This window comes from Erinaceus europaeus, chromosome 3 (genome assembly GCF_950295315.1).
Source record: "Erinaceus europaeus chromosome 3, mEriEur2.1, whole genome shotgun sequence".
In the NCBI taxonomy this organism is placed as follows: Eukaryota; Metazoa; Chordata; class Mammalia; order Eulipotyphla; family Erinaceidae; genus Erinaceus; species Erinaceus europaeus.
In genome coordinates, this window is record NC_080164.1 from 55,217,707 (window position 1) to 55,244,437 (window position 26,731).

Sequence of the window (26,731 nt, forward strand, 5' to 3'; positions counted from 1 at the left end):
GCACTGAAGAGAAAGCCAAGAGGAAAACTGAAAGGAATTTGTTAGACTGATGGGAAGAATGGAAACATCACATTTGGATTTGTAATCCAACTTAAGTTTTCTGATTATTCATACTTAGTATTCACCATGGCTTCCTTCTCACTTAGAGGCATATACCAGTGTTGAGATATCCCTGTGACAATTGTTAGAGTAGGTATTTTGAGGGACTCACTACACTGTACCTGTGAATTGTCTACCAACTTTTTCAGTTTTTTAATTTATTTTTCTTTTGAGAGAGATTCACAGAGAGAGAGACAGATACACCAGAGCACTGCTCAGCTCTGGCTTATGGTGGCGTGGGGGATTTATACCTGGGACTTAGGAGCCTCAGGCTTGAGAATTTATTTGCATAAACATGCTGTTTCCCCGCCCCCTTTTTTATCTTTATTTGCTGTATAGAGACAATCAGAGATCAAGAGGGAAGGGGGTGATAGGGAGAGAGACAGACACCTGCAGGACTGCTTCACCACTTGTGAAGCTTTCCCCCTGCAGGTGGGGGCCAGGGGCTTGAACCTGGATCCTTGCGCACTGTAACGGTTACTTTCTTTTTTTATACATTTTTATACTTTATTTTTTAGATTTTTATAAAATATTTTTGTTTATTATTGGATAGACAGATAGAGACAGGGAGAGAGGGGCAAAGAGACACAGAGACGCCTGTAGCTCTGCTTCACCACACTCGATGTTTTTCTCCTGCAGGTGGGGACCAGGGACTTGATACTGGCTTCTTGCACACTGTAATGTTTATGCTTAACTTGGTGAGCCATTGTCTGGCCCCTTTTAGTTACTTTCTAAATTTACCAAAGTTTGTCTTGTTTCTTTAAAACTTGTACAGCCAAATCCTTGCTTGTTATAACTTCAAGAGTTTATATATCAGTATCTTCCCTATACCTTTCAGATGTTAGATATACTCTGTTCTACTTTTGAAGATTCAGAGTGATTTCCTGTCTGTATTTTGCTTACTCATATTTCAGGTATATGGTGTGTTTTCATTATTAACATGAGCTTTGATGCAGTTATTCATGAGTATAGGACATATTGAGAATTGAGAAAATTGTGACAGTACAGTTGGAAACAGCTTTTATTCTTAAAAAGTGGTCTTCAGGGAGTCGGGTGGTAGCGCAGCGGGTTAAGCGCATGTGGCGCGAAGCACAAGGACCGGTGTAAAGGATCGCGGTTTAAGCCTGGGCTCCCCACCTGCAGGGGAGTCGCTTCACAGGCGGTGAAGCAGGTCTGCAGGTGTCTTTCTCTCTCCCTCTGTCTTCCCCATCTCTCTCAGTTTCTCTCTGTCCTATCCAACGACAGCAACAACAACAACAATAATAATAACCAGAACAATGATAAAACAAGGACTACAAAAGGGGAAAAATGGTCTTTAGGAGCAGTGGATTCATGGTGCAGGCACCGAGCCCCGGCAATAACCTTGGAGGCAAAAAAAAAAAGTGGTCTTCAAACCAGCAGTTTCTATATTATGAAGCTAAAAATTGCAAATTTTTAAGGAAAGAAAAGAGAAACACAAGTGGAAACTTCAATTAGGTGGGGTATATTGCAGCAAAGCAAGGGACTCTGGGCTAGTGCTGATGGTAGTTGGTATAGAGATGGTGGAGATGCAGTGCATGATGATGAAGAGTGACTTGAATTAGTGGTGGGAGTAGTGTACAGACATCTCTCAGAGAGGTAAGAAGTAGCCCATGTGTCAACACCTGTGTAAAAAAACTATTACTCTCTTAATAAAATGTTTTTTTTTTTAGGGGGGCGAAATTACAGAATTTCTGAACTCATTTCAGGCCTAAAATGTCATAACTTAAATTTTAACAAATTTCCCCCAAATTTTCAAAACTTTCTCAAAAGTTTGAGAAACTTAATTTTAGATAACATACTTAGACTTCTAGAAACTCTTAATTTCTTTGACAATATCATATCCTAAGAAGCACCTGTTTACTACTTGTCAATACTGTCATGAAAAAATTTTCCTTTAAATCTCCTCTTCCCTTTATATGCAGAATATTATGATGAATTTAAAAATACTGAGTATAATTTTGTATTGTGGATTTCTTGCCCCATGTATAAGATATTTTCTTAAATAGTTGTGTTTGATAAGCAGTTAAAATTCATTATTTTCATTTATGGTTTTATTAATTGTAACACCTGAATTTTTAGGTAATTATTTTATTCATTAAATATCTGATTTTACTATTTCAGATCAGTAGTAATTTCACTTCGTCTTCTTCCAAAACTCTTTGGTACTTTTCAGCAATTTGGGAGCAGTTATGATACACATTGGATTACAATGTAAGTAAATAAAAAAACAACTCAATTTAAAGTTTTTTCAAATAATCATTGTTAAATAAGTTTTTTATGTGACATAAGCTCTTTTTACAATTTCTTGGAGTCCCATCTCTGCCACTTTCCCCACTGAGATCATTTGGTCAATCTGTAGTAACATCAAACTTTGGTTTTCTTTGTAGTTTGAGGAAAATGACATGTTCTAATGTAGAATGGATTTTTTAATTTATATGATTATGCAAAAATATCTGGAAAATGTTGAACACAAAATAACATGCTAGGGAGTTGGGTGGTAGCGCAGCAGGTTAAGCGCACGTGATGCAAAGTGCAAGGACCAGCATAAGGATCCTGATTTGAGCCCCAGGCTCCCCACCTGCAGGGGAGTCGCTTCACAAGTGGTGAAGCAGGTCTTCAGGTGTCTTATCTTTCTCTCCCCATCTGTCTTCCCCTCCTCTTTCCATTTCTCTCTGTCCTATCTAACAATGATAACATCAGTAACAACAACAACAATAACTACAACAACAATAAAAAAACAAGGGCAACAAAAGGGAAAATAAATATAAAAAATTAAAAAAAATAATATGTTAGGTTCTCTCTAGTTTTTCTCATTACTTGTAGTTGGTTCTAGACAGTACATAATATTATGGATAATCTTGTCATTACATTGTTTTACTCCTCTACATTTATAGCAAACTTATGATTGAATGTTGAAGAATTCTTTCCTGCATATTTTGATATGATACACATCCCATTTTTGATATTTTAAAGATTTTTCTCAGGTAGCTCATTAACTTGCCAAACTGTATAACTTACCTTATTCAAAATATAGTATGGAGAAATTTTAATTTTAGGGGCCAGGCAGTGGCGCTCCTGGTTAAGCACACACTAATGTGCAGTGGCTCAGGTTCAAGCCTCTGGTCCTCACCTGCAGCGAAAAGCTTCAGGAGTGGTGAATTAGGGCTACAGCTGTCTCTCTCTTTCCCTCTTGATCTTACCCTCCTTTCTCAATTTCTCTCTATCCAGTAATAATTATATTAATTTTTAAAAAGATTTTAATTTTAAGAAAATTAGACATTAAATAATTGATTTGTGAAGTCATAATGATTAGTTACTACTCCATTTAGAGTCTGTGATTAAATATTAAGTATGCCTATTTGCTTTAAAAAATGAATGTCATTAAGTAAACTTTTGTTCTAAGTCTATACTATCTTTCTAGGTAGAATGAAGTTTGTTATCGAGAGTTACAGTTCTTAATATTCATTGTGCTTTCAAGGGGTATAAGTTTAGCCTGTGCTATATTTTTGTGAAAAGCAATTTAGAGTAACATTAACTTTGGTTAATGTTACAAAATGATTGTCGTTACAGTTCTTCTTGTGAATGCAAGAAAGATCCTTGACCTTCCTAAGTAGAGAGGTAGTAGTACTCCCTTTGTGGTGTATTAGGTACTTGAATCTGGTGTGTACATGGCAAAACAGTTGTTTCTGTAGGTGAGCTCTCTTGCTGGTCCTAAAAATTGTTTTTATTATTACTGGTTTACAAGATACTTATGACCTACATTTTTTAAACTGTTGAGATTCTTATACCCATTTTTTCTTGCAACTGGTCTAGGTGGGCAGAAAAAGAACTGAACATGATGAAGCTTTTCTTTGATAATTTAGTATACTATATTCAAACTGTAAGAGAAGGAAGACAAAAACATGCACTGTAAGTATCCTTTCACTAGATTATTTATATGTTGATATTTCCATTGAAAGAATTTTATAGTGTATTTTATAGAATTTATATTAGATTATTTTTTATAGTCCATAAATATAGAGATATGTGTTATATAACTTTTATGGATTGGCTAATCTTCAGTATTATGGTCTGTTCAAACCCATTGTTTCTAGAAATCAAAAGTTAAAAAAAATCCCCATGAAATCAAAATTCTTGTCTTAATATATTAGAACTCTGATTCTAAAATATTCTAAAATACTGCTTCCACACCAGTATATTTCATTTCTCTGTATTATAATTAGGCACTGGTATCTTAAAACATATGGGAAAGTTTAAAAACTTATTGCACTACTGATAAATAGTTTATTACTAAAATCCTGTCAGGATACACATTTTGAAGCAGGTATGCAGGTGTCTATCCTTCTCTCCCTCTACCTCCCCATCCATCTCTATTTTTATATCCTATCTTACAAAATAACCCTAGTAGGGAGTCGGGTGGTAACGCAGCGGGTTAAGCGCACGTGGCGCAAAGTGCAAGGACCATCGTAAGGATCCCGGTTCGAACCCCCGGGGGAGTCGCTTCAAAGGCGGTGAAGCAGGTCTACAGGTGTCTTATCTTTCTCTACCCCTCTCTGTCTTCCTTTCCTCTCTCCATTTCTCTGTCCTATCCAACAACAATGACATCAATAACAACAATAATAACTACAACAACAATAAAACAAACAAAAAGAAAGAAAGAAATATTTTTTTAAAATCTTTAAAAAAAATAACCCTAGTGGCTATTAAACTAATAAGTGAAATGAATTATTTCCCCCTACAAATCAGTTATTTTACCTTTGGAGTACCATTCCCCACCTCAGTTCACCTAAAACTTGGGCATTTGATAGCTTCTAAATTTTATTTCTAGGCATGGGTGCTATAAATTAACACTGTGATGATATAAATATTCAATGCTTGTTAATACTTTGCATGTGCCAGATGCCATTTGACTGTTACTTATTTAGCAACACATAGCAGCCTATCTGAGATAGTCAGTGACAATTTCAAAACAAGAACACTTGAGCTTTGAGCTATGATACAATAAATAACTTGTCCAGTATCACGCACTTGATGGATAGAACCAGCATTTCTGTAATTTTATTTTTATACAGTGAAGAAGTATATGTATATATATTTATACTCTATTAATTGAAGGAGAGTGGGAATAAACCAGAGTATCATTCTGGCATACAACTTCCTGATATGCTATTTCATATTTTTGAATGTGATGTCATAATTTCAGTCAAACTCTTATCTTTGTGTTGCAAACATCCCATGTTATTTCACAGCTGACATTCCCATACACCATTTTAGCCCCCTTTTTATAGCTCACCTTAAGTTTTACTCATTTACTTCTTTGATGATTCTAATAAAGGTTGTCATAGGGACTATTCTTACTCTTTAGTTGATACATAATTTTTTTTCCCAGTGTGTATCTTGGTCTACTACATACAGTGTTTCTTCTAAAGACTAGCAAGGGGTGCCAATGATGTTGATGCTGTCAGAAGAGATTAGGAGATATATCTTAACTTTCTTTTGTGTAGTTATTTGAGTACATAGAGAGATCAGTAGTGTGCAGGACCGGAGGGTTTCTACCCCTAAGTAGTAAATACTTGATTAGACAATTTATGGTGCCTTCTTTAGGCCTGTCTACTCAATTATTGAGCTTTTTAGGTTTTACTCTAATCACAGAGGACTGTGAAACACTAAAGGAAACATGTTTCTAGCCTATAATTTGGTTAGAGAGTGCACCATCTGAAATGAAACTAGTTAGTCCCATGTGTTAAGAATGGTCTCACCAGATTATTGGAGTTGGAAGATTGAAATCTCAGGCTTGGCATCTCTGGGTATAATCTGAAGCAAACAAGCAGTGGCAGGATAATGTGGCATGGTAGCTCTGGTTGCATTGATATACTTGAGGATTAGCAGAGGCATATAGACATGGTAAGGGATCAAGAGAAGCGGCATCAAAAAATCTAAGCAATGTTTATGTGGTTTCAGGACTCAGAAATAAGGATTTTTAAAGAGATTGAGGGGAAGGTCCCTTATAGTCTTAGAGGTTAAGAAGGCAATAGTAATTATAACCAAGTTACTTGGGATCTTGATTTTCTTTGAAAAGTCCATGGTTAGGATTTATCATATTATACTTGACCGCACCATGATTTGTCATTTAATATTATCTACTAATATCTAAATCTTAGATATTGATAGGACCAGATGATTCTGATCTATCTGGTCTAAGGTTGTTGGTAATTTAGTATTTTAGGGGAAAAAATGTATTTTTAGAGCTGGCTAAACAATTTAAGCCCATTATTAGAATTCAGTCAGTTTACAAATTTAAAGCTAAATATATAGACTAAAGAAATACATACTTAGCTGGGAGTATGGATTGACCTATTAACACCCATGTCCAGCAGAGAAGCAATTATAGAAGCCAGACCTTCTGTAGTCCATAATGATTCTGGGTCTGTACTTTAAGAGGCATGAAGAATACGAAAGCTTTCAATGGAGGGGATGAGATACAGAACTCTGGTAATGGGAATTGTGTGGAATTGTACCCCTCTAATCCAATAGACTTGTTGATCTTAATTAAATAATTATACACTCAGAACTGAAATCTTGGCAGTTAAAGAACTTGAAACATTCAATCTATTTTCCTCCTGATGTATTTATTATATAAGTAGGGATTTATAAGGTTATAAATTACTAGGAGTGTATTTTAACTCCATTCTCATCACCAAAGTTCTGTGTCCCCACCCTCACCACCCTACAATGGACCTGAAAGCCCACCGCCTCCCCAGAGTCTTTTACTTTGGTGCAATATTCCAAACCCAGTCCAGGTTCTGCTTTGTGTTTCCTTTTCTGTTATTTCTCAACTTTTATAAGTGAGATACCATATTCATCCTTCTCTATGGCTTGTTTATTTCACTTAACATGATTCCTTCAAGTTTCATCCAAGATGAGGGTGGGTGAAGAAGGTAAATTCATTATTCTTAATAGCTGAATAGTATTCCATTGTGTGCGCACTTGTGTGTGTGTGTAGTCCATTTTTCTCAGCTCATCTGTTGCTGACACTTAGTAAGCTTTCAGGTTTTACCTAGTACAAATTGTGCTGCTATGAACATTGGTATACACAGATATTTTTGGATGGGCGTGCTTGGTTCCTTAGGATATATCCTAAGGAGATATCCTCTCCTGGGGATCCAAGAGAGGAATTTCAAGATCATAGGGCAGGGCACGCCCATTTCTAGCCTTGTGAAGAGTTCTCCAGACTGCTGTCCATAGGATTTTGAACCAATTTACATTTGTAGCAGCAGTGCAGGAGGAGGGTTCCTTTGCCCCCTCAACCTCATCAGAATTTGTTGTTGCTATTGTTTCTGATGTATGGCATTCTCACAGGGGTGAAGTGGTATCTCATATTCATTTGTATTTCTCTGATAGTCAGTGACTTGAAACATTTTTCTATATGTCTGTTGGCGTTTTGGATCTCTTCTTTGTATATTCTGTTCATATCCTCTTTCCAGTTTTGGATGGATATCATTTTTCTGTTGTTGCTCAGTTTGATGAGCTCTGTATATGTTTTGGTTCTTAGCCTCTTGTCTAATGTATAACACATAAAGATCTCCCATTCTATGAGGAGTCTTTGTTTGGATGGTGGTTCTTTTGCTGTGGAGCTTTTCAATTTGATATTGTCCCATTGGTTTATTTTTAGTCTTCCTTGTAATTAATTGGATTTGTATCCTTGAAGATACCTATAAAATTTAGATGGAAAAGGGTGCTACGTGGTCCAGGAGGTGGTGCAGTGGATAAAGCATTGGACTTTCAAGCATGAGGTCCTGAGTACCAGAGTGATGTCTGGCTATTTCTTTCTCTCCTCCTTTCTCATTAATAAACTATTTAAAAAAAGGAAAGAAGAGTGCTGCCAGTACTTTCTTCTAGGTATTTGATAGTTTTTTGCCTATCCAACACCAGCAAAACAATAATAAGGGTAACAAAAATGGGGGAAAATGACCTCCAGGAGCAGTGGATTTGTAGTGCAGCACCGAGTCAGAGCAATAACCCTGGAGGCAAAAAAAAAAAAATCTGTTGTGCCACCTGAGTTCTCACTTAGGCTCAGTATCTGCATGAAAATATGTCCATTTTTTTGTTCCCCTCTGAGGATTAGATAGGGAGAGAGAGACAGACAGGCAGAGACAGAAAGAGACACTTGTAATCCTGCTCTGCTACTTAGGAAGCTTCTGCCCTCCAGGTAGGGAGGGACCAGGGGTTTGAACCCAGTCTTAACATGTGGTAATTGTGTGTGCTTTACCAGGTAGGCCACCACTCCTTAAAAAAATTTTTTTTAATTATTTATTTTCCCTTTTGTTGCCCTTGTTGTTTTGTTGTTGTAGTTATTGTTGTTGTTGATGTCATTATTGTTAGACAGGACAGAGAGAAATGGAGAGAGGAGGGGAAGAAGAGGGGAGAGAAAGATAAGAACAACCCTCCTGCAGGTGGGGAGCCGGGGGTTCGAGCCAGGGTCTTTATGCTGGTCCTTGTGCTTTGTGCCATGTGCGCTTAACCCACTGTGCTACCACCCGACCCATTCTTCTTTTTTAGCTAGTGAAAACAGTCCTGCAGCAGTGAAGTCCTAGTGATGGAGAAAATACTAAGAAATTCTATTAAAAATTCTAAGTGGTCTTCATAGTCTGTCCTCTAAATTATTTTTCCTGAAGCAGAGGTTGAAGATAAACTTAGACTTCTGAATCAGATTATTCCCCTACATACAGTATAAAACGATGAAGTCAATGAGCAGGGGAAAAAAATACATGATTCACTATTTCAACTTTTTTAAAGAAGATTAAATTCAAGTTACTGCAGTCTGGGAGATGGCACTGTGGCTACGTTTTTGGGTTTGGAAACATGAAGCCCCAGGATTGATCCCTTGCATTGCTTATGCCTGAATGATGTTCTGATGCTTTCTCACTCATCTCATGTTACTGTGTGTGTGTATGATTTTTCTTTAAAGTTAACCTGTTGAGAGATATGTACCAAGTCACAAGTACCAAAGTTAACAGCCAGTGAGCTTGAAGAGCAGGTCTTGGGAGACTTAAAAGGGGAGTCATTCACATAGAAAAAAAAAAACCTTACATTAAGTGCCAAAAATTGAATAAAGGTTTGAGAGTTCCTGTTATTAGTAGAACTGGAGTGGAACTTTACAGAAACATTGTTTCTGTGGTGAAAAAAATAGATAAGTGATGCTTTTTGGAAATGAGTTTTAAAAATGAAAATATTTTCCTCCAAACTACCCTGCTGCCTGACATTTTAGGAAAGTAAAAATTAAGAGTATTGTCCATTTTGTCCACTCCTTCCTTGCCCTCCATGCTGTAAATTGCAGTTGTGCATATGTTACACTTTGTTCAAACATACAGACTTAACAGGTTTTACACTGAATACTTTTTTCAGTTTTAATTGAGCATTATGTGGGGGAAGTAAATCTAAAGATTTATTTACTTGTGAGATTAGGATGAATTGGAGTATTCACTCTGGCAAATCTGATGCTGGGTTTCAAATTTGGAACCTCAAGGTTGAGGTTTTGAGAATCCCAACTCCATAATTAGTGTGCCATCTACTGGGCTACAAGTTGTGAATTTGTTAAATAGTAAAAAAATTTCTTACTGGCAGCTGTAAAATATGAATCCCCCAATAAAGGAAAAAAAATGTTTAAAATAATTCTTGTGACATGAAAAATAACACTTAATTTTCTTAAATTGACATGTTTTATTTCTTGAATTCAGCGGCCTCATTAGAAAAATATTGTGTTAAGTGGTCCAGGAGGTAGCACACTGGATAGAGCATTATGCTTTCAAGCATGAGGTCCTGAGTTCAGTCCCTGGCAGCACATGTATCAGAACGATGTCAGGTTCTTTCTTTCCTCCTATCTTTCTTACTAATAACAAGCAGCATATTAAAGAAGAGAAAAATATTGTATTAACATTGAGGTTTCAGAGATAGTTATTGGAGGTATGTTCACAAGTTTGGAACCTCATTTGTGTTTTCCTATTCTATCAATGCCAGCATTTGTATGATACAATAGAGCAGCAAACTGTCTTTTGAAAACTTCAACTTAACTGTAGTTCAGAGAATCTAGTACAGTTTTTAAAACCCTTTGAGGAGACTTTTAAAAAATTTTTTAATATTTATTTTATTTTCCCTTTTTGTTGCCCTTTTTATTTTTATTTTTTTAATATTTATTTATTTATTCCCTTTTGTTGCCCTTGTTGTTGTAGCCTTGTTGTGGTTATTGCTGTTGTTGATGTCATTCGTTGTTGGATAGGACAGAGAGAAATGGAGAGAGGAGGGGAAGACAGAGAGGGGGAGAGAAAGATAGACACTTGCAGAACTGCTTCACCACTTGTGAAGCGACTCCCCTGCAGGTGGGGAGCCGGGGACTTGAACCGGGATCCTTACGTCCGTCCTTGCACTTTGTGCCATGTGCTCTTAACCCTCTGCGCTACCGCCCGACTCCACCTTTTTATTGTTTTTATAGTTATTGATGTTGTCGTTGTCAGATAGGACAGAGAAATGGAGAAAAGAGGGGAAGACAGAGAGGGGGAAGAGAAAGATAAGACACCTGCAGACCTGCTTCACCGCCTGTGAAGCGACTCCCCTGCAGGTGGGGAGCCAGGGCCTGTAACCAGGATCCTTATGCTGGTCCTTGGACTTTGCGCCATGTGAGCTTAACCCACTGTACTAATGCCCAACTCCCTAAGAAACTTGTTTTATATTTGAACACAGGAAAGATATGACCAGACCAGTTCACTCTGGAACATCAAACTTGGAAACTCATATTTTCAAGTTCAGAGCTCTGACTACTGTGCTACCTCCCAGGCCACAATTTGGGGAAACTTAATTATTGAATTTACTTAAAGATGATAGAGCAGAGAAGACATTACACTGGTTTTACAAAAATACTTTAATACCTGGTGGTCTTGCATTCCCAGGTTCATTTCCTATCACCACCATAAACCAGAGTTGTCAGTGCTGTGGTCATCCTTCCCCTCTTAAAATAAATAAATAAATAAATATGTTTTTTTTTAATTTTTAAAAAATATTTATTTTGAACAGAGACAGAGAAATTATGAGGGGAGGTGGAAATAGTGGGTAAGAGAGACAGAGTTGGGAGTCAGGCAGTAGCGCAGTGGGGTAAGCTCAGGTGGCACAAAACTCGAAGATCGGTGTGAGGATCCTGATGTGAGCCCCCAGCTCCCTGCCTGCAGAGGAGTCACTTCACAGGTGGTGAAGCAGGTCTGCAGGTGTCTATCTTTCTCTCCCCTCTTTGTCTTCCTCTCCTCTCTACATTTCTCTCTGTCCTATCCAACAACGATGACATCAATAACAATAGTAACTACAACAGTAAAACAACAAGGGGAGCAAAAGGGAACAATTAAATATTTTTTTAAAAAAAGTCACCTGCAGACCTGCTTTGCCACTCGTGAAGCTGGAGTTTGAACCCAGATCCTTGCCGCACTGTAATGTGTCCACTTAACCAGGCGCACCGCCTCCTGGCCCCTAAATGTTTTTTAAAAAGGATGATAGGAAATTGAATTGATAGATCCTGCCTATCTTCCAAGTTAGAAGTACATATTTTTTTCAGGGGAACTACTTAGGGAAGTTTGTCCACAATCAGCCTTGTAATTTGTTAAGTATCGATAAGAACTTATGATTGGGGAGTCGGGTGGTAATGTAGCAGGTTAAGCACAGGTGGTGCAGATCGCAAGGACCAGTGTGAGGATCCCTGTTCGAGCCTCTGGCTCCCCATCTGCAGGGAAACTGCTTCACAGGTGGTGAAGCAGGTCTGCAGGTGTCTTTCTATCCCCCTCTGTGTCTTCCCCTTCTTTCTCCATTTCTCTGTCCTATCCAACGAGGACATCAATAACTATAAAAGGGCAGCAAAAGGGAGTAAATAAATATTTAAAAAATTAAAAAAAAATGGCGCAAAGCACAAAGACTGGCATAAGGATCCCGGTTCGAACCCCGGCTCCCCACCTGCAGGGGAGTCGCTTCACAGGCGGTGAAGCAGGTCTGCAGGTGTCTATCTTTCTCTCCTCCTCTCTGTCTTCCCCTCCTCTCTCCATTTCTCTCTGTCCTATCCAACAACGACGACAACAACAATAATAACTACAACAATAAAACAACAAGGGCAACAAAAGGGAATAAATAAATAAAAATAAAATATTTAATAAAAAAAAAAAACTTACTGACTTATTGTCATTTGTTGGTTGCTTTTCTTACTTATAGGAACTGAAATGTTTTAGTATTCCACATGTAGATCAGTATCCAGTTGCCATTTAAATGGCAATATCTCTTGCCATTTCAAACAGTTCCTTATCTGACATTCAAATCTTGTATCATTTCAACCCATCTTTTTCTCTTCTAATCAGACTAACACTTGCTTATTAAAATGATACTCCTTTGCAAGAGAATTAATAGAATCGTGGCAAATCGCTAACTTAAGTTTCTGATGCAACTCTCATTTCAAGCATTGATATTCATTAGCTTTGAAATAACACTCAAAATTACCATTTTGTATTAACTATTCTTTTTGAACTAGATTTATGTGTTACACTTGAGTAATGTTTTGTGTTTCTCAGTGGGTAGAACAAGATGAAAACATGAAATGTTTAGATAGTGATGCAGTTTTTGTCGACTATTTTTTGTGCCTATTGCATAATTTCAAAGTGATATATTTCTTTTGTTCTGCTGTTGAATTTATATCTTAATTTGAAAGTGCTTTATAATATTTTGGTGTTTTCATAATTTTTTGAAATAACTTAGATTTCATACATACATTTGCCCATATAACTATTATTTGTGTAGCCAAAGTTGTATAGTGTGTATAGTTGATAATTATGAGCTATCAGAATGGAATTTTATTTATTTGGTGTAATTTCAGGCTAGGACCTGTAAAACTTGAAAATTAGTTATGAAATAAAATTATGTATTGCACCAAAAAAAAACTCTGGGCAAGGAGGATAGGTAGAAGGCTGGGGTGTATGTGGGTGGAGGGGACACTTTGAGGTTCTGGTGTATGATGATGGAAATGGATGTAAGTTGGGGTGAGGTACAGACATCTTATCATGGCAAGAGGAGAAACTGTACCCACATGTCAACTGTCCTATGAACTATCAACCACCCCATAAGAGAAATGTCTTCCATTCCACTTCCCTTTTCCTGGTAGAAGTCAGTGATGATATGAGTAATCTCTGCAGAGAGCAGTGCAGAATAGCAATTGGGATGGAGTCTGGTTCCTAGCATATCAGTTCAGGGTGCATGTGCTTTGTCAGTTCTGTCAAGAGAAATAAACTTGCCTTTTTTTTTTAAAAGAAAGTAATATGATATTTTAGATAATTATTTTAACGACTATTTAAATACAGGTACAGCCATAGTGTTGAAGTTCAAGTTCGACTTCAATTCTTGACCTGTGTGTTTTCAACTCTGGGATCACCTGATCATTTCAGTAAGTTTCAATTAGTATTTTAATCAGTTTTGGGGGTCTACATTGCTCTTTGGAAAAGTGCAGTTAAGTGTTCTTATGCTTTTACTTTCTGCAGTGATTCTCAATTATAATTAAATTATTCTCAGTCATGAATGTCCTCTCTATATTTGGAATATGATTGTGATATGATTTTGATATATTCTTTAGTGTCTAAGATGTAAGTTTCTAATTGTATAAACAGCTCATTTAAAGAACAAATATTTGGAATAGGAGAATATACCATGTATAGATGATTGTGTCTTTTATTACCATATAAGTATAGAATCTTTCTATTACTGTTAGTTGTAAACAACCAACATCTTTTTTATTACCTGGGCTAATATTATTCAAAATTGCTTGACTTTAGAGGTCAAAGGGAGACCCTAGTTTTATTAGATTAAACTCAAATTCAATGTTCCTAGCAGTTAATCTTAAAATTTAAAAAAAGCTGTCTGTAGTATTAAGATTTATAAACTAGATAATCTCACAAAAAAGGGGTAACAATTTCTGTTGGTTAGTGTAATTTCTCTTTCTAAACTGTTAGTTTTCACTTCATACTCTTTTACTTGTTCATTTATTTATTTATTTTGAGAGAGAGAGAGAGAGAGAAGCACCAAAGCAGTCCTTTAATGCAAGTGGGTGCTTAGCTAAACCCTGACTTATGCACATGGCAAATACCACACTATCTGAGTGAGCTACTCTCTCAGCCGTGCTCAACTTTTTCCTAACAAGTCCATGTCAAGAAACTTCATTGTTAGGACATTCTTATTATATATGTTCAAACTGATTATTGAGTATCTTCATAACCTGAAAGGTGTTATCACGCCTTCTGTTATTATTAATGAGAGCATCTACAGAGTACTGCTTCATCATTGTTGTCAGGGATTGAAATCAGGCTCTCAGGCAGGAAAGGCAGGTACTCTACAGCTGAGCCACCTCCTGGGCCCCTTACCACTCACTCTTAAATTCACGTTTGATATGTATTACATGTTAACCTTACTGTTTTAAGTCTAGTATCTTCAAGTCAATCTGCAATATAACATTAGCATTCTAAGTCCAATAGTTTTCAAAATTGTCTATTGAAACTTTAAAAAAAATATTTTTTTTATTCATTCCCTTTTTGTTGCCCTTGTTGATTTATTATTGTAGTTAATATTGTTGTTATTGATGTTGTCGTTGTTGGATAGGACAGAGAGAAATGGAGAGTAGAGAGGAAGACAGGGAGAGAAAGACAGACACTTGCAGACCTACTTCATCACTTGTGAAGCGACTCCCCCTGAAGGTGGGGAGCCAGGGGCTCGAACCAGGATCCTTACATTGGTCCTTGCACTTTGTGCCACCTGCGCTTAACTCGCTGCGCTACTGCCCAACTCCCCAAAATTGTCTATTTTTGATTAGAGACTTCTTTTTTATCTAAAGATTTATTCTTTTTCATATGAGATAGTTTTATTTGAAGGGAAGTAGAGAGAAACCAGCGTGTCTATGTACATGTTGTGCTAGACCTAAAACTAGAAGCCTCAGTTATATAATGTCCTATGATCTATTTTAGGCAATTTTATTTATTTATTTATTTATATTTTAGTTTACCAGAGCACTGCTCAGCTCTGGCTAATGATGGTGCCTGGGATTGAACCTGGGACCTTTAGTGCCTCAGGAATGAAAGGCTTTTTGCATAACTATTTTTTAAAAGGATTTAAAAAAATTTTTAATATTCCCTTTTGTTGCCCTTTTTTATTGTTGTTGTAGTTATTGTTGTTGTTATTGATGTTGTTGTTGGATAGGACAGAGAAATGGAGAGGGAAGGGGAAGACGGGGAGAGAAAGACACCTGCAGATCTGCTTCACCGCTTGTGAAGCAACTCCCCTGCAGGTGGGGAGCTGGGGCCCTGAACCAGGATCCTTATGCTGGTCCTTGCGTTTTGCGCCACCTGCGCTTAACCCTCTGTGCTACTGCCTGACTCCCTTTGCCTAACTATTATGCTATCTCCCCATCCCCCTTCCTATGCTTTATCTTTGAGGTATTTCTGCTACTCCTTTCTTTGTCTTCCTCCCTCCCCACTCCTGACCAACTTTTTAAATAGAGAGGTGGGAGAGACAACATAGGGCAAGAGCTTCCACCAGTGCTGCAGTGACACTTCTATGTTCTCTAGTGCTCAAACCTGGACTGTGTGCAGGGTAGGCCCCGAGTCCCACACAGCAAACTATTCAGCCCCTGGAAGCTTCTATTTAATATTAATCGATTATTTATCATGCCCACAAAGACTGATAACATAAGTTATAAATAGCATGAACTATAAAAAAGCTAATTTTGTTTATGTAAAAGTATTCATCAGACAAGATGCTGCTAGCATGATTTCCAGGACCATTTCATAAATTCACATTGGAAGATGTTAGTTACTTCATTTGAATCATGATTTATTTTGCTATTTTTGTCCCTCTGAGCACAGTATTCATTTTTTCAAATAATTGATACTCAGTTACAACACTATGAACCTACTGCTCCCAGCAGCCTTCCCCAATCCCCATTCCTTTTTTTCTTTCTATTTTATTGGATAAGACAGAGATTGAGAGAGGAGGGGGAGATCGAGACACCTGCAGACCTGCTTCACCACTTGTGAAGCATCCCTCTTGCAGGTGGAGAGTGGAGGCTCAAACGTGGGTCCTTTTGCAGCGTAATATGTATGTTTAACCCAGTGTTGTGCTGCCCACTTCCCAGATTTAAAAAATATATATTTGTTTATTTTAATAAGTCCGAGATGCAGAGAGTAAAATACAGAGAGACCTTAGAGCATCAGGCTTGAGTCATGTATATAACCATAGTGCTGTTTCCCCTGCTCAGTATGTATTTTTTTCATGCATGATTTATTGTACTTTTGTCCAGATAGAATCAAATAGAAAACTTCTCATATTATATTAACATAGTTATTTTCAGTGTATTTACACTGGTTTTCAATCTGCTCATAACTTTTAAAAAATTAGAACAGTGTCAAAATTCTGTCTACTGCTTATTGAAAATGAATTAGCAGTGATTTTGCTAGTCCATTTGTTTCATCTTTTTAAAAACAATTTTAAAATATTCATATATGTAGTTAAATGTTTTGATAGGTCAGATAGAAATTGAAAGCAGTGGTCCTGGAGGTGGCGCAGTGGATAAAGCATTGGATTCACAAGCATAAGGTTCTGAGTTCAATCCCTGGCAGCACATATACCAGAGTGATGTCTGGTTCTTTCTCTCATATCTTTCTCATAAATAAATAAATTCTTTTAAAAAAAAAAGAAATTGAGAGCAAAGGGGGGAGATCGATCTATTACATCTATTTGCCAGCTAATTGTATCCTATACTATATAGCCATTTTGTGTCTTAGTTCCCTTTTTGTAAATTCTCCACAAGGATCCTTTTTTTCCTTCAGAGTTTACAAAGAAGCAATTTTCATTGAAACATATTTATCTCCTTTGTCTCTAGAATAAAATTTTCAACATACTGTTCATTGTGAAACCCTTTAAAATTAAAAGCTGATTCCTCAAATCATGCATGGTATATCCTCCTTGTGGGCATGTTCACTGTAATACAATGATAATTCTTATTTTAGTAATGTCTCTTCTAGGATACTATACAACTTGAATGCTTTTAGATGTTTTACATATGAATTATATTTAATGTTTTAGAAAAATAAATGATCTAAACTCTTCTTAAAAGTAATTTTTATAAATGACTTCCTTTATGTTTCTGGAATATTTGTGTCTAGTACATTGAATTAGGGCAAATATGTTACGTATCATGATTCAGAAATTGGGATTTTTTTTTTTTTTATCCAGGGTTAAGTTTAGAGCAAGTCGACATTTTATGGCATTGTTTAGTAGAAGATTCTGAGTGTTATGATGATGCACTACATTGGTTTTTAAATCAAGTTCGAAGTAAAGATCAGCATGCTATGGGAATGGAAACTTATAAACATCTTTTCCTGGAGAAGGTAATTTTCTTTCTTGACTTTTTTCATATTTTTATCCCTTCAAATATTAACTCATTTTTTCTCCGTGTTTTGACTTAGTTTTTTTTTAAAAGGTAGACAGATTTACTGTTCATCAGAAGTCGTTACTTAGCTTTGACCATCTGGTTTTTGCTTTAATTTTGTCAATTAGATTGTCCAAACGAATAGTTTATACTTCCAAAAAAATTAAAGTATGCACATTAATTACAATAGCTATCAAGCTAATTACTAATGAGTGTGGCTGAGGTATTGGTTATTATTATTATTATTGATCAGGAGTAATAATATAATACACTGTTCAGAAGTAGTGTTCATAAATCTGGTTAAGTGCACATTACAGTGTGCAAGGACTGGGTTCAAGCCCCTGGTTTCTCTCTGTAGGGGGAAAGCTTCATGAATGGTGAAGTAGGGCTTGCAGGTATATGTCTGTCTCCTCTTTTTCTTCCTTCCTTCCTTCCTTCCTTCCTTCCTTCCTTCCTTCCTTCCTTCCTTCTTTCTTTTTTTTTTTTCGTTGCCTCCAGGGTTTTTGCTGGGGCTCAGTGCCTGAACCATGAATCCACTGCTCCTGTAGGCCATTTTTTTCCCCTTTTGTTGCCCTTGTTGTTGTAGTGTGGTTATTATTGTTATTGTTGATGTCATTCGTTGTTGGATAGGACAGAGAAATGGAGAGAAGAGGGGAAGACGGGGAGAGAAAGACAGACACCTGCAGACCTGCTTCACAGCCTGTGAGCGACTCCCCTGCAGGTGGGGACCCGGGGGAATCCCTCTGCCTGTCCCTGCGCTTTGCGCCACGTGCGCTTAACCCTCTGTGCCACTGCCCAACCCTCTTCTCTCCCTCTTTATCTCCTCCCTCTTAATGATTTCTTTATCTTTATACAACAATAAATAAATAAATAAAAGTATTTGTGGTCCGGGAGGTGGCACAGTAGATCAGGCATTGGACTCCCAAACATGAGGTCCTGAGTTCAATCCCCAGCAGCATATGTACCAGAGTAATGTCTGATTCTTTCTCTCCTGTCACTTCTAGTAAATAAAAAAATATATATATTTTAAAATTTCTTTATTGGGGGATTAATGTTTTATAGTCAACAGTAAATACAATAGTTTGTTCATGTTAATATTTCTCAGTTTTCCACACAATACAACCCCCACTAGGTCCTCTGTCGTCCTTTTACAGGACCTGTGCTCTCCCCCTCACCCACCCGAGTCTTTTACTTTGGTGCAATACACCAACTCCAGTCCAAGTTCTGCTTAATTTCTTTCCTTCTGATCTTGTTTTTCAACTCTGCCAATGAGTTAGATAATCCCATATTCATCCTTTTGTTTCTGACTTATTCAACATGATTTCTTCAAGCTCCATCCAGGATGAAGTGAAGAATGTGAATTCACCATTTTTAAATAGCTGAGTGGTCTTCTGTTGTGTATATAAACCACAGCTTACTTAGCTACTTGTGTTGGACACCTGGTTTGCTTCCAGGTTTTGGCTATTACAAGTTGTGCTGATATTACAAATTTGGCTGATATAAATTGTGAACATAGGTGTACATAAATTTTTTGGATGGTATGTTTGGTTCCTTAGGATCTACCCCCAAGACAGGAATTGCAGGGTCATAGAGTAGGTCCACTTCTAGCCTTCTGAGAGTTCTCCAGATGGCTGTTCACCAGGTTTGGACCAATTTACATTCCCACCCAGCAGTGCAGGAGTTTTCCTTTGGCCCCACAAGCTCTCTAGCTGAATTAAGTTTCATTGTTAATTTTTTAAGATCACTAAAGGGCTAAATTGATACATTTCCTTTTGTAATGTTTCTAGCAAAGATAAATCTGTTAACGTTAAATTCATTAAAAATAAATGTATTCACATTAAACTAGCTGAAAAACTTGTATTTTTTAAAGATGCCCCAGCTAAAACCTGAAACGATTAGCATGACCGGCTTAAACCTGTTCCAGCATCTCTGTAACTTGGCTCGATTGGCTACCAGTGCTTATGATGGTGGTTCAAACTCAGAGGTATGAATTTAGACTTGTGATTTTGTTACATCAACTTTTAATAAATTTTATTTTCTCAGATTAGTGAATTACAGTCTACAAGGCATTTAGTTTGCTGACTCTGAAAATTTAATTGAATTTTCAAAAGCTTTCTATCATGGCACTGGGGAAACTCCAGTGCTTTAGGGTATGGGGATAAATCTGAAATAAAATAGATGTTGGAGCAGTGAAAGTATATAAGCTGGGGCTCTGGAACTCCCCTAAAACAAAATTTATAACTGAAAATACAAGTATTTTCCTTTCGTAGATTTGTGGCATGGACCAGTTTTGGGGCATTGCTTTAAGAGCACAATCTGGTGATGTCAGTCGAGCAGCTATCCAATATATTAACTCCTATTATATTAATGGTGAGTGATTTGAAATACTTTCTAGCAATGACTTTTGTTAAGTTTTTTTTTTTCCATTTAATATAATTATACAACAATATAAGATTAATGTCACATCTAAATGTCTGATTTTCAGGTAAGACAGGTTTGGAGAAGGAGCAAGAATTTATTAGCAAATGTATGGAGAGTCTTATGATAGCTTCTAGCGCTCTTGAACAGGAATCGAACTCAAGTCTCATGGTTATAGAAAGAGGACTTCTTATGCTGAAGACACATCTGGAAGCTTTCAGGCGAAGGTAATTTTGTTTAATAAAACATAATTTGAGACTTTATTACTGTTCAAGAATAATTCCCAAAATTAAAGCAAAGATTTTGTTGGGGTCGTGGAGAAAACATAACATGCCACTTGTGAAGAGTCATTAGTAGAAATAATTACTAATCTTACATTGTTAAACTGTATAATAGGCACATCCCTGGTAAATTCTGAGCAAATTCCTGAGAATTAAAAAAAATAATCACTGTGATAAGATCTGCATGAATAAGAATCTCCAGGCAGAATTCCCATCTGTAAAAATACTAGAATGACTGATAAGACAGAACAACACTACCCAGAAAAATTTCACTGAAGCCCCTACTAAAAACACAAATAGTCTCTCATAGTTGAATCAGTTGAGTCATTTGTTTCATTTGCTGTTTTTTTTTTCTTCCTGGACTAGGAGACAGTATTTTAATTTTGAATTTCCATTTACCATGGAAACATGATCAAAAAATTCTGTTAATGAATATCTGTATAATTAATTTAGACATACCCTGTGTAATACAGAAATAAAGCAAATTAACATTTATGAATATATCGACTGAAATGAAAGGTGAGTAGATAGTTTTAATTAAGAAATTCTGTTTGCTTAAAACGTTATTAACTGGGTACATGTAAAAGTTCAAAGAACTGTTGAGAAAATTGTTAAGTTTTTCAACTTCAAAGTTTAGTTTGATACTGCAAAAGTCATACAGTTGATATTTATTGAGATTTTACTTAAAACATCAAGAAATACTGAATAAAAATGTTTTGTATACATTCCTTATAAATAACATGACCCATGACTTGAAGAATTTAGACATTACAAAACTCCTTATTTTAGTTATAATTGAGTTTTTTGGGACTTCAACTTAAATAATTCTTGGTGTTTTTACTGAAGGAAATCCTAAAAATTTCTGTTTAGAAAATTCAACTGCTTTATAAGTTATACATCTTTAAAATGTAAACATGATGGGGCTGGGTGCTGGTGCATCCCGTAGAGTTCACATGTTTAAGGACCTGTGTTCAAGCCCCTGCCAGTTTCCAACTGCAGGGATGAAGCTTCAAAACCATTGAAACAGTGTTTTGTTGTCTTAACCTCTCCCTCCTCTCCCTTCTCCCTCCCTCTCTCCCTCCCTCCCCCCCTACCCCTCCTTAGTTCTGTCTCTATCAAATAAAATATATAAACACAGTGATTTATTCAAAATTAATAACAAATTTAATGCATTCTAATGATAAATTTAAGATTCCCTACAAGTATAGTAGTATAAAGACATTAAAATTACTATAATTTACTCTTTCCTTCCAGAAATAATTAACTACTAAAGATATGATATGTATTCTTCTAAAATTTTCTTTGCTGCAGGGTCTACAAACTCAAAAGGTCCAGTTTGTTCAGACCCTCAGTCCTCACTATTGCCAGTCTTTAGAAAAGTATCACAAACTTTATTTTTCAGGGTCAGGCAGGGATGCACTTGGTTGGGCTCACATGTCAAAGTGTGCAAGGAAGACCTGAGTTTTAGGCCCCAGTCCCTACCTGCAAGGGGGAGCTTCAGAAGCAGGGCTACCGGCCCCTCTCCCCTTCCCTCTCCCCCTTTCCTCCCACCTTTATCTACCTCTCACTTTTCCCCTTTCAATTTCTGGATGTCTCTATCAAATAAATAATTTTCTTCTAAAATTTAATTTGTGCTTTCTATATAATTTAATATTTTTCAGTTCAAAATCCTCTTCAAATGTACAAAAATTTCTTTCTCTTGAAATCTTAATAGAGATACTCCTTTTATAATGTTTTATTTTGTGTGTGTGTGTGTGTGTGTGTGTGTGTGTGTGTGTGTGGCAAGTAGAGATGAAACAGATAAAATTAAATATTAAGTACAAGTGCCAGTTAAGTTTTTCTGTGCATATTTAAATGCAAAATTTTTGTCCCATTATCTTTGTGGAGTTTCAGGTATTTAGTGCCTGAAATTTATAGAATAAAAATGAGTTAATGTGTGTTTATGTATCCTATATTATGAGAATAAACAAAAATATCTCTAAAATAATTGTTTTCTTTAAAGAAATATGGTCATTATTTTTTCCCCTACCAGGTCTACATTTGGTGGTCAGTACTTTCAGAACTTAACTAATCCAAATGACCATTATTTTGTCTTATCCTCTAAACAGAGGGTGCAAGACAGGGAGAGTAAGAAACTCTGCAGCACCCCTCCACTCATGAAGTTTTCCTCCTGTACGTACCCCCATATGATAGTCCTGGGCTCAAACCCAAGTCCTGGCTATGGTAGTATGTGCTGTAAGAGCCACCTGTCAGCCCCAAGACCATGATTTTAAACAGTGGTTCTCAATTACAAGTAATTGTGTTTCCCTAGAAGCATTAGGTAATATCTGGAGATACTTTTAATTATCACAACTTAAGGAACACAGTTGCTATTGCTACTGGCAAATAGTAGATAAGAATGGCAGCTCCTTACACTCAGCACAAAATTGAATCCCCCAAATTTAAGATTTCTTTTGCTCAGCTGCACAAGCTGTGTATTTACTCACCTCTATATATTAAATCCATCTATCTCTTGATCTCCTATTAAGGAACTGTTAGCTTTAGACATTGATTATTTTTATTTCATGACTATATAATTGCTCTAGATCCTGCATTCTTTTTTTTTTTTTTTTTTTAAACCAGAGCACAGCTCAGCTCAGCTCTGGCTTATGGTGGTTCGGGGGATTGAACCTGGGACTTGATGGAGGAGCCTCAGGCTTGAGAGTCTCTTTTGCATAACCATTATGCTATCTATCCCCGACCTCCTGTATTATACACTGAAACTTATTTAGAAAGCTGACAAATTTTAGTGAGTGCTAGGCTTAATGTATGTCCTTCCAAATATAATTTTTCTAATTATATAATTTTAAGTTATAAATCTTGACTTTTTAAAAAAAATTCATTTTCCCTTTTTGTTGCCCTTGTTTTATTGTTGTAGTTATTATTGTTGTTATTGATGTTGTCCTCGTTGTTGGACAGGACAGATAGAAATGGAGAGAGGAGGGGAAGACGGGGGAAAAAAGACACCTGCAGACCTGCTTCACCACTTGTGAAGTGACTTCCCTGAAGGTGGGGAGCCAGGGGCTCGAACCGGGATCCTCATGCTGGTCTTTGCACTTTGCACAACTTGTGATTAACCACTGCGCTACCGCCCAACTCTGACTTTTTTTTCCCCGTTAGACTGATTAACATGTGCTGCTGCTACTTCTGCTGCTGCTGCTAGTTCTTTTTATTGCCCCTGAGGTTATTGCTGGGGTGCCAACAACAAATCCACTGTTTCTAGCAGCCTCTCTCTATTTTATTTGACAGGATAGAGAGAAATTGAGAGGGGAGAGGGAGAGAAAAGAGGAAAAGAGAGAAAAATAGACACCTACTGACCTGCTTCACTACTTGTGAAGCATCCCTTCTACAAGTGGGAAGTGGGGGCTCAGCCCAGATCCTTTCGCATGGTGATATGTGAGCTTAACTGGTTGCTCCACTGCCAAGCTGGCTTCCCTTACCAGGTGCTTCTTAGTAAACATTTCTATTGCTGGTAAATTTTCCAGTATCCTTTTCTCCTCCTCTAAATGTAGGGATTACTATTGTTTCTGTTATCTGGGTTTATTTCTTTCCTTTCCTCTCCTTTTCTTTCCGCCTCCAGGGTTATCGTTGGGGCTCAGTGCCAGCACTACGAATTCACTGCTCCTGGAGGCCATTTCCCCCATTTTTTTTGCCCTTGTTGTTATTGTTGCCATTGTTGTTGTTGGATAGGACAGAAATCGAGAGAAAAGTAGAAGACAGAGGGAGAGAGAAGATAGACGCCTGCAGACCTGCTTCATGGCTTGTTAGGTGACCCTCTGCACGTGGGGAACCAGGGGCTCAAATTGAGATCCTTACGCAGGTTCTTGTGCTTTGAGCTATGTGTGATTAACCCAATGCACTACCGCTCAGCCTCCATCTGGGTATGTTTCTTTGAGTTCTTAGAGATCGGTCATGTTCAGGATGGTATGGCTGTAGATGTTTGCAAGTTCTTAGTGCCTCTGTGATGCTTCTTTTTCTACATACGCCTTAAAAAATAATGCTCTGAATGTTTTAGTAATTTAAAAAATATATTTTATTAATGAGAGGGATAGGAGGAGAGAGAGAAGGAACCAGACATCACTCTGGTATGTGTGCTTCCGGGGATTGAACTCAGGACCTCATAGCTTGAGAGTTCAACACTTTATCCACTGCGCCACTTCCCAGGCTACTTTTTAAGTAATTTTTTATAGACATTTTTAGCACTTCTTTACCTATTTATGTATCTATGTTTGAGTCAATATGAGTGTCAACATAATTTGTGGTTGCATATATTGTAATATACTAAACTCCTGGTTTTTTCCCCCATTTAATGAAACACTAAACATTGCAAATTATACCCTTTCTATATTTTGCTTTTGTGCATTTCAGGTTTGCATATCATCTCAGACAGTGGCAAATTGAAGGCACTGGTATTAGTAGTCATTTGAAAGCTCTGAGTGACAAACAGTCCCTGCCACTTAGGGTTGTATGCCAGCCAGCTGGTCTTCCTGACAAGGTAGTAACAGTTTGTTTCATATTATTATTATCTAGTTCAAATGTCTGTTCATTTTGTATTTTTAAATTGGTTGCATCTCATATTTCAGATGACTATTGAAATGTATCCTAGTGACCAGGTAGCAGATCTTAGGGCTGAAGTAACTCATTGGTATGAAAATTTACAGAAAGAACAAATAAATCAACAAGCTCAGCTTCAGGAGTTTGGTCAGAGCAGCCGAAAGGGAGAGTTTCCTGGTAAGTCAAAAGCTCAAATGTTCATGTTTTCTAGTTTCTATTGTATATCAGCTTTGAAATTCTGCTTGTTTGAAAAGGTATATGCTGTCCAAGTAAGATATTTCATTGGTTCAGTACAATTTTTTTTTTTTTTTAAGAAAAGAGATGAGGAAAATGGCATACAGTGGTTCTGAGGATTGAACCTGAGGCTTGTGAGCCTCAGACATGAAAGTCTTTCACATTACCATTATGCTGTCTGTCCAGCTCATGCATTTGATTTTAGGAGAGGATTATCACTTTGCTAATATATTCCTAGTTTTTTTTTTTCTTTCTCTCCGTAGTTCTCCTTCTGGATGTTACTGGTTATAACCACTATGGAAAACATTAGTACCATTTTCCCACCTATTACTTAATGTTCCAATTGTACCTAGAGTTCTTGTCAATTTTGATTTTTCATTTTTTTGAGGGAGTAGAGCATGAAGTAATACACCCTTAAATCCCATCTGTGTATCTCATTTTGCTCTCCAGATAAAGGATAACATTATGAAATATTTTGTGTGACTAACAAGTAGATTCTCACCTTATTGTTACTGTTAATTTTATTAGGATGATCTTCATGAATTATCATATTGATTTCCTGTCTTAAATTTCTGTTTTCTGAATTTATTATGTTTCATCAAAAAAGATGAAATTATCCCTAATTTATCTTTCATTTCCCCCCCTTCTAACTTTGTGATAGATGTTTTCAATTTTAGTTAACAGCCCTTTCTTTGCAGATCTTTTTTAATCAAAAAATTTTATTATCATTTACTGGATAAATTGCAGAAATTGAGAGGGAAGTGGGAAATACAGAGGGAGAAAAAGAGAGAGACACCTATAGCACTGCTTTACCTACCAATTGCAAAGCTTTCCCCCTGCAGGTGGGGGTCGGGCTCAAACCTAGGCCTTTGCACATTGTAACATGTGCACTCACCCAGCTGTGCCACTGCCCAGTACTATTTTCTGTTCATCTTTGCTGCCATGTTTTCAATATCTAAGGCATCTTGTTCTTAAAATGCCCCATGTCTTTTTTTTTTTTTTTTTTAAAGATACTGGCATTATCTCCTCCCTACACTTGTAGAATCCTACTTTAAATTCAGACTGGTTTTACCTTCATTAGATTAACTGATTATATAATTATTTTTAATTAGTCTCATCTCTTTTAACCTATCATATATGCCATTTTTCATATTATTGGTCAACTATTCCATTTGGCTATTTTTGTTAGTTTTTTGGTATCATTCTCAAGAACTTCCTTTAAAGCATTTAATGCATGCCTTCAGGGTTGAATTGTGTACTCATTGTTAATGAAAAAACTTGCTTTTATTTATATAGTTTATTTGTGATTTTTGCTGTCTTTAAGGAGGCCTCATGGGACCTGTAAGAATGATTTCATCTGGACATGAATTAACAACAGATTATGATGAAAAAGCACTTCATGAGCTTGGTTTTAAGGATATGCAGGTACACATAAATATGGTTTGACTTTCAATCATATTTTGACTTACAGTCAGTAGTTTCTTTGGTGGTATAGTTTAAAATTAGATTTACTATGCTTATTATAGAAATTATCAGTGAAGTTGTGCTATACATAAGATTTTTTAGTGGCCTAAAAACTTGATGTTTCTAACTGTGG

At 36.7% G+C, this 26,731-nt stretch overlaps 1 protein-coding gene across 3 annotated transcripts in view; it reads left to right on the forward strand.

Moving 5' to 3' along the window:
• The window catches only part of USP34 (ubiquitin specific peptidase 34), a 254,078-nt gene that overhangs the window by 112,866 nt on the left and 114,481 nt on the right, over positions 1-26,731 (forward strand). For all 3 annotated transcript variants that reach the window (XR_009548945.1, XM_060187219.1, XM_060187220.1), the window contains exons 19-28: positions 2,242-2,331; positions 3,934-4,029; positions 13,497-13,579; positions 17,413-17,567; positions 19,479-19,592; positions 19,879-19,978; positions 20,094-20,253; positions 24,715-24,841; positions 24,930-25,077; positions 26,459-26,559. Coding sequence is in view for 2 of the 3 variants with exons in the window: in XM_060187219.1 (XP_060043202.1) it covers positions 2,242-2,331; positions 3,934-4,029; positions 13,497-13,579; positions 17,413-17,567; positions 19,479-19,592; positions 19,879-19,978; positions 20,094-20,253; positions 24,715-24,841; positions 24,930-25,077; positions 26,459-26,559 (1,174 nt within the window). In the remaining variant the exon portion in view is untranslated. The remainder of the gene's footprint in view (positions 1-2,241; positions 2,332-3,933; positions 4,030-13,496; positions 13,580-17,412; positions 17,568-19,478; positions 19,593-19,878; positions 19,979-20,093; positions 20,254-24,714; positions 24,842-24,929; positions 25,078-26,458; positions 26,560-26,731) is intronic.